Source organism: Oncorhynchus kisutch, linkage group LG2 (genome assembly GCF_002021735.2).
Source record: "Oncorhynchus kisutch isolate 150728-3 linkage group LG2, Okis_V2, whole genome shotgun sequence".
In the NCBI taxonomy this organism is placed as follows: Eukaryota; Metazoa; Chordata; class Actinopteri; order Salmoniformes; family Salmonidae; genus Oncorhynchus; species Oncorhynchus kisutch.
In genome coordinates, this window is record NC_034175.2 from 18,437,230 (window position 1) to 18,445,940 (window position 8,711).

Sequence of the window (8,711 nt, forward strand, 5' to 3'; positions counted from 1 at the left end):
GTGAAATAGTTTTATATAACGACGATGAGAAGTGTTTGTAGCTCTTCCTCACAACGTACGTCGATTATGTATATCACAACACGAACTCTGAACACGGAACCGGAAGTAGTCGACTGTTTGGCTGTTAAGGAAGTCGGAGCATTGTGCTATGTTTATAGGTCGGTGTATAAATGTAATTTGTTGTATAACGCTGATTTGTGCACCACCATATTATCAGGATACAATTTGAGTGAAGACATACAGTTAAATTAGTCTGTCTGGAGAATAGAGTTTCATTCCTAGCTAGCTAATGTTCGAGTCGAAGCTTAGCATTATAGCTAGCCAATGACCCAGTTCTAGCTCGCCTAAACCGTATTTTCGACTGTAATATCATCCTGACAGCTAACGTTTACACTACACGGATTACACATACTTTTCGAAAATACCTAACGTTAATTGTGGCTAGCTAGCTAATTTGGATCAATGTGTTTCATACTAAGCTAGTACCAAACTAGCTAGATTATATAAACAGCTAACTAGCTGGCTTCTTTGTTTGTCATTCATGACTATAATCTTTTCCTACAATTTCAGACATACCAGCTGCTTTGTTAACAGAAACCTATTTTGTTTTTGTCCAGGTATCACAATACTGCTTCCATTGATGTCATGATAATTGGGTCAGAATGACATTTGATTAAAGCAAATATTTGAACCTAATTTGCACAGCAGTGAATGCCTTTATGTCCTGTTGAAGGGAGTGGGACGTAAACAGTTTTAGTCCAAGAACAAACCCAGCCCCAGTTGAGGAAGATTCCCCTGCAAGATGTCTGACATTATGTTAAACCTGGACTGTTCGGGCAGCAGTGGACCCTGTAAGGACTCATTGGGAAGCAACAAACACAAGGCATTCATCAACAGGCGGCGACTCTTGGAGAAAAAGGGTTACCTCAACAAAAAGCAGAACCAGCACAATCACAGACAGGGGAATAAACATCAGGGCCCACCTCACTGGCACAATGGGGCCAATCGGCCGTCTCAACCCAGTGCTGCACACAACAAAAGCATTGCTCACACGCAGAATACTCACAGTAAAAGTTCATATCACATACCCAGGTCAGATCATGCTAGAAGCGTTGCTTCCAATCCTGCATCATCCACAAGCAGCTCAACATCCTTGACCATAACTGTGGAGAATTCCACCAATCCTGAGCAATCCACTTCGACTATCACCCCGGGGCACCAACCCCCACCCACCAGGACTGTTGCCCGCTATGCCTCTGTCCCAAGTGGGTCGGCCCCCCTTTGTAACCCCCTGAAGTACCTTGCCTTGGACTGTGAGATGGTCGGCACGGGCCCCAAGGGTCGCAACAGTGAGCTGGCACGATGCAGTATTGTCTCCTATGACGGAGACGTGGTGTATGACAGGTACATCAAGCCCACCAACGCAGTCACTGACTACCGGACTCGTTGGAGTGGCATCTCCTGGCATCAATTGGTCAAAGCCATGCCATTTCAACATGCCAGGAAGGAGGTAAGAAGGCTCCCGGAAGAGAATGTTCAAAGGAGAAGGAAAAATGTGTTTTCCGTTTAACCTTTTTCCACCGTAAAGGACCTATGAGCATATCAAATTGGGTGTTAAATGAAAGCTAAGAGTCTATATTTTGGGGAAATGAAGGCATAGATACATTTTTCAACTATTATCCATCTTGAAAACGTGATACTAGCAAAGGCTTTGATTTCTGGATAAACAGGTGGAAAAGGGGTCGTAGAAAACATATACCAGAAAAAGTCTTAAAATGTATCAGAAATACATCAAAACACAGTAATGTTGAAGTAAAGACCCCTGCCAACTAATATCAACACTCATTTTGAACTGGACTGTTTTTACAGCATTGTGCGGTCATGAGTCGATGCGCTTGTTTTGAGATCAAAGTGAGAGCTACGTGTAGTGACTTGTGCATATTTGTTCATATCCTTTGCTAGTTAGTGAGTTATTAGCCCAATTACAGATCATTTGTAGTCGGCAATGGAGGATTGATTGCTTCCTACAAGAGTACAAAACGTGAGCATTTTCTTTATAAGTCAGGTAAATAGCTTTGTAGTGTTGTATTTTGAGACCGGCTTGAATAAGCTAAGTAACCAATAGGCAGAGCGAGCATAATTTGTCTGATTCACTGTAGCAATGGTATGGGAATAATTATGCATTTTATTTTGTAAAGTCGTTTCTTGCATCAAACAACACAACATTTGTTGTCGTCTTGTCTAAAGGTCAAGTGGATTAACAGGTTAATGTCAAGCCCTGCATGTGTGTTTTTTTTTCTCAAAAGTCTCATGTAATGTAAGCCTACATTGAACCCCACGCATTGGCTGCTACTGTTGATTTTTCTACTCACAGTAGCCTACTTGACCACTGTTAAAACTAACCTAAAGCGGGAACAGCATCAGTGTTCACAGTAAACCGCGCCGGAAGTTGCACTGAATTTTCACAACTTTCAAGTTTGCACTCAGCAGACCTGAAATTTGCTCAGTGATAATTTTTTTAGAGGGAACATTGGTTGTATGGTTTGTTAAACTTTGAAATCAATGATTTTTGTTTGGCATACATTTTCAAGTGAAAAAACTGAGTCAAAGCGTAAATCTGTTACAGTGGAATTGCCCCTTAATCTATTCTATTTGGACTTTTACTTTGCTAAACATGACCATGATATCATTTGATCTCTTCTGTATTCCCCCCTCCTATAGATACTGAAGATCCTTGCAGGAAAGGTGGTGATAGGGCATGCTGTCCACAATGACTTCAAGTCCCTGAGTTACAGTCACCCTGCTGTCTTAACGCGGGACACATCCCGCATTCCTCTCCTCAACCAGAAGGCTGGCTTTCCAGAGAAAGATGTTGCCTCACTGAAAAGACTCACCAAGGCCCTGTTCAACCGCAACATCCAGGTGAGAAGAGACTTCTGATTGAAACGGGATTGATTTGAATATAATCTATAGTGATTCAGTCTAGGTTGTTGTTTCTAGTCTCGGCAAAAGTAGTAAGCTACTAAAACTCTTATTGTGTCGCTTATGTTATTTTGTAGTAACAAGGAATTCCCCTTGTGTTCTCAGACTGGGAAGAAGGGGCACTCGTCCGTGGAGGACGCCAAAGCCACCATGGAACTGTACAAAGTTGTGGAGGTGGAGTGGGAGAGGACCTTAGCCTCCAAATAGAAAAAAAGCCAGTGAAAGACAGTATGGACTGAACTGGTGAAAGGGTTGAGTGATGGTATGGACGTATCATGTTTAACATAATTTTAACATTCAGAAATCACTATCAGGTCTTCCACTTCTCACCTCAGCCACTTCTGTCTGTTTTTCTAATTCTGTAAAAAAAAAAAACTGTTGCCTTCAGGTTTGCTGTTGTTTATTTTATGGTGGATGACCTATGGCACAAGATGGCAGTCCTCTGCCACAAGGTTGCAGTCTATTTTCTTGGTTTTATGAATTAATTCCTAATACAGTTACTGTGATGTTTTTTTGCTTTGAATTGTCTAGAGTTATTTGTTCAGACATTTCTATTTTATATATTCAATTGTTAACATACAGTATCTCAGTACCTCATGTACATGTTCATTTTGCCGGGTGAAAGTAAAATTGATTTTAATACAACTGCAGTATAATGAACAAATTGGTTTTAAATAATTATTGTAATGGCAAACATGGCAAAAAAAGAAATAAATTACAATTTCAAACTTTTAAGCCTACATTACTTATTGATATAATGAATGGTGCCCAAGAACATGGCTGACGTTTGACCTTTTTTTTACTTATTGTGTGCATAATGTTGCTGCTACTGTCTCTTATGACCGAAAATAACTTCTGGACATCAGAAAAGCGATTACTCACAGCGGGCTGGAAGAAACTTTTTCCTTTAACGAGTGACAAGAAGGATATCCTGCTTTCACCGGAACAGGCCCAGATCCACGCCTTTTGTGTGAAGAAAAGATGCCGGAAAAGGGGCCACAGATCAGGCATCCTTCTGAGAATCCGGAGACGAGCGAGTTAACTCCCACTGCCTTCCATTCTTGCTAACTTGCAATCATTGGGAAATAAAATTGATGACCTACGAGTAAGACTATCCTACCATAGTGCCCACAAAGCTCACCACTAAGCTAAGGACTCTGGGACTAAACACATCCCTCTGCAACTGGATACTGGACTTTCTGACGGGCTGCCCCCAAGTGGTAAGAGTAGGCAACAGCATGTCTGCCACGCTGATCCTTAACACTGGGGCCCCTCAGGGGTGTGTACTTAGTCCCCTCCTGTATTCCCTGTTCACCCACAACTGTGTGGCCAAACACTACCCCAACACCATCATTAAGTTTGCTGACGACACAACAGTGGTGGGCCCGATCACCGACAGTGATGAGACAGACTATAGGGTGGAAGTCAGAGAACTGGCAGTGTGGTGCCAGGACAACAACCTCTCCCTCAATGTGAGCAAGACTAAGGAGCTGATCGTGGACTACAAGAGAAGGCGGGCCCCCATTAACATCGACGGGGCTGTAGTGGAGCAGGTTGAGAGTTTCAAGTTTCTTGGTGTCCACATCACCAACAAACTATCATGGTCCAAACACACCAAGACAGTTGTGAAGAGTGCATGACAAAACCTATTCCTTCTCAGGAAAAAAAAAGATTTGTCATGGGGGTCCCCAGGTCCTCAAAAGGTTCTACAGCTGCACCATCGAGAGCATCCTGACCAGTTGCATCACCGCCTGGTATGGCAACTGCTCTGCATCTGACCATAAGGCGCTACAGAGGGTTGTGTGAATGGCCCAGTACATCACTGGGGCCAAGCTTCCTGCCATCCAGGACCTACAGTTGAAAGTTGAAAGTTTACATGCACTTAGGTTGGAGTCATTAAAACTTGTTTTTCAACCATTCCACACATTTCTTGTTAACAAACTATAGTTTTGCCAAGTCAGTTAGGACATCTACTTTGTGAATGACACAAGTCATTTTTCCAACAATTGTTTACAAACACAGTGAGTTATAAGTGAAATAATCAATCACAATTCCAGTGGGTCAGAAGTTTACATACACTAAGTTGACTGTGCCTTTAAACAGCTTGGAAAATTCAGGAAAATTGTCATGACTTTAGAAGCTTCTGATTGACTCAAATGATGTCAATTAGCCTATTGGAGGTGTACCTGTGGATGTATTTTAAGGCCTACCTTCAAACTCAGTGCCTATTTGCTTGACATCATGGGAAAATCAAAAGATATCAGCCAAGACCTCAGAAAAAAAATTGTAGACATCGACAAGTCTGGTTCATCATTGGGAGCGATTTCCAAACACCTGAAGGTACCACGTGCGTCTGTACAAACAATAGTATGCAGGTATAAACACCATGGGACCACGCAGCCATCATACCGCTCAGGAAGGAGATGCATTCTGTCTCCTAGAGATGAACGTACTTTGGTGAGAAAAGTGCAAATCAATCCCAGAACATCAGCAAAGGACATTGTGAAGATGCTGGAGGAAACGGGTCTATATCCACAGTAAAATTAGTCCTATATCGACATAACCTGAAAGTCCGCTCACCACCATAAAAAAAAGCCAGACTACGGTTTGCAACTGCAAATGGGGACAAAGATTGTACTTTTTGGGGAAATGTCCTCTGGTCTGATGAAACAAAAATAGATCTGTTTGGCCATAATGACTGGATGTTTGGAGGGAAAAGCCGAAGAACACCATCCCAACCGTGAAGCACGGGGGTGGCAGCATCATGTTGTGGGGGTGATTTCCTGCCAGAGGGACTAGTGCCCTTCACAAAATAGATGGCATCATGAGGCAGGAAAATTATGCGGATATATTTAAGCAACATCTCAAGTCATCAGTCAGGAAGTTAAAGCTTGGTCGAAAATGGGTCTTCCAAATGGACAATAACCCCAAGCATACTTCCAAAGTTGTGGCAAAATGGCTTAAGGACAACAAAGTCATGGTATTGGAGTGGCCATCACAAAGCCCTGACCTCAATCCTATAGAACATTTACTGCATCTTTCCATCTTTATGTAATACATGTATCACTAGCCACTTTCAACTATGCCACTTTATGTTTATATACCCTACATTACTCATCTCATATGTATATACTGTACTCGATACCATCTACTGCATCTTGCCTATGCCGTTCTGTACCATCACTCATTCATATATCTTTATGTACATATTCTTTATCCCTTTACACGTGTGTGTATAAGTAATGGGCCAAAATTCCCCCAACTTATTGTGGGAAGGTTGTGGAAGGCCACCTGAAACGTTTGACCCAGGTTAAACATTTTAAAGTCAACTTCTGACCCACTGGTAATGTGATGAAAGAAATAAAAGCTGAAATAAATCATTCTCTACTATTATTCTGACATTTCACATTCTTAAAATAAAGTGGTGATCCTAACTGACCAAAGACAGGGAATTGTGAAAACTGAGTTTAAATGTATTTGGCTAAGGTGTATGTAAACATCTGACTTCAACAGTATATAATTGGCGGTGTCAGAAGAAAGCCCATAAAATTGTCAGAGACTCCAGTCACCCAAGTTACAGACTGTTTTCTCTGCTACCGCACGGCAAGCAGTACCGGAGCGCCAAGTCTAGGACCAAAAGGCTCCTCAACAGCTTCTACTCCCAAGCCATAAGACTGCTGAGCAAAACATAAAATCGCCACCGGACAATTTACATTGACCCCCCCCCCCCCCCCCCCCCCCCCCCCCTTTGTACACTGCTGTTTGTTTGATACCAATGCATAGTCACTTCGCCACCCACCTACATGTACAGATTGCCTCAACTAGCCTGTACCCCTGCACACTGACTCGGTACCGGTGCCCCATGTATATAGCCTCGTTATTCTTATTGTGTTACTTTTTATTTTAGTCTGCTTGGTAAAAAAATAAATATTGAACTGCACTGTTGGTTAAAGGCTTGTAAGTAAGCAATTCACGGTAAAGTCTACACTTGTTGTATTCGGCGCATGTGACAAAGTTTGATTTGATAATAACCATGACACAAAGGCAATTGCATGTCTGTCCAGGGACTTGAGATTGAACAGGGGATTCCAGAATGGGTCTTTGGAAAGTAGACTGTGGTCCTATTGACTCACAACTGTTACCAAGACACCGTTCAACTCAACAGTGTGCCAGAACAGTGTGATTAGACTACAGCCCCAGTAGTCAACCTCATGCATTGTCGTCCAGTTGTTTCTTTTCAGTGGATAATGTAGTGACGCATTAGCTCAATGGCAATACTTCATTTTTTAAAATTGTGTCAAGTCTAAAAACGATTTCAATTAGAAATCAAATGTATTCATGTTAATGTTGTTGACTTATACTTCAGTGCTGTGGGACCCATAAAGAGAGGCCCCTGTTGTACCTTCTCCTGCCCGGGTCAAGGTGTGAAACGTGTGCTACTGCCTTTGGCTGTTTTGTCCCCCCCCCCCTCATTGAAGACCAATGCTAGGTATTCAAAGAGAACCGTTCTGTTCTTCTCATGTCAGCCTTGGCCTACCTCTATTGACCGAGCAGGCAACTGAAAACCACGGTATCGCCACCGCTTGTGCCAGAGCTCCTGATGGCTAAATCCAGGACATTACACCTTCTCGCCAGAATGTACCAGTGATTCTGAGAGGGCACGCCACTCTATGCCAGTCTTCCCGGCTGCCACCCATTCACTGGTTACGTGGATCCTTGTTTTTACATTGACGGACATCTTGACTCTTCACAATAACTATCCACTGAGGTTAAAAGACAATTCATTTCACAAATAATCTTTGACCTGTTGGAGCTTTCCATCGTTTCCTCTTGTTAGATGGTTTTTACCATTTCATGTCAAGGAATAAATTGTCTCTCATGCATATTCACTTGTAACTCCACTCCCACTTGTGTAGGCACCGCAGAGTGGACCTTTACAAATGGCAGAGAAGCCTGAGCTCTAAATTCTGCCACAAAATGCCTGTAGGTACTATGCAGAGAAGTCATTGCGTAAGGTTGAGAAATGACCTATCAACACATTCATCAGTGACACAGCTGAAGAAGTATGTAGTCTGTGAGATAAACCAAACAGGTTCTCATTAATATTGATTTAAAAAGGTAGTAAAGTATTACAGCAGTGGAACAATCAGGTCAGTGATCAGATTTAATCCCAGGTGGAATGCATGTCTTTGTGCCATGAAGGGATATAGCTGGATGAATTGGGAAACGTTGCCTGGAATGAAAGTATTCCCAGAGGAAGTTATTAAAGTTGTAACATACATGTATTTTCTACAATTATGTTTTGGCCCTCACATCAATATCAATTATAACATTGACATGGATGGTCGCAATAACCAAGAATGAACTAGACATTGGGTGGGAAGTGCATGGCGAAAATATCGGGCGACTCTCTCTGAGCCAGCCTACCATTATATCCATGCCTCTGGGCCTGCAGTCTAACAGCGGCGTCCATCCCACTGGCTTCCCAGCACCCATGTTGACCGTCCCGCACCATGCCTATATGTTAGATTCCTCCACAGCCCGCCACTCGGCCGCGACTGTCAGCTGAGCAAGGCTATGAACAAAGCCGTATTCACCCTCCCCTCTTACCAAGACCTCTTGCTCAGCACTACTACCATGCTATACCCACATTTCTAACTTCTGTCTGTTCATACTGTTGGACCATTAAAACCTCTGTGGGTGGCCAGCATCCACACTCTGTCCACAAG

At 42.7% G+C, this 8,711-nt stretch overlaps 1 protein-coding gene across 1 annotated transcript; it reads left to right on the plus strand.

Moving 5' to 3' along the window:
- The first annotated feature begins 45 nt into the window (after positions 1 to 45).
- Positions 46 to 3,717, plus strand: isg20l2 (interferon stimulated exonuclease gene 20-like 2). Its single transcript, XM_020507280.2, has 4 exons — positions 46 to 158; positions 618 to 1,510; positions 2,722 to 2,922; positions 3,088 to 3,717. Exons 2-4 carry the CDS (start codon positions 803 to 805, stop codon positions 3,187 to 3,189), a joined length of 1,011 nt encoding a protein of 336 aa, XP_020362869.1. The 5' UTR covers positions 46 to 158; positions 618 to 802; the 3' UTR covers positions 3,190 to 3,717.
- The last annotated feature ends 4,994 nt before the right edge of the window (positions 3,718 to 8,711 follow it).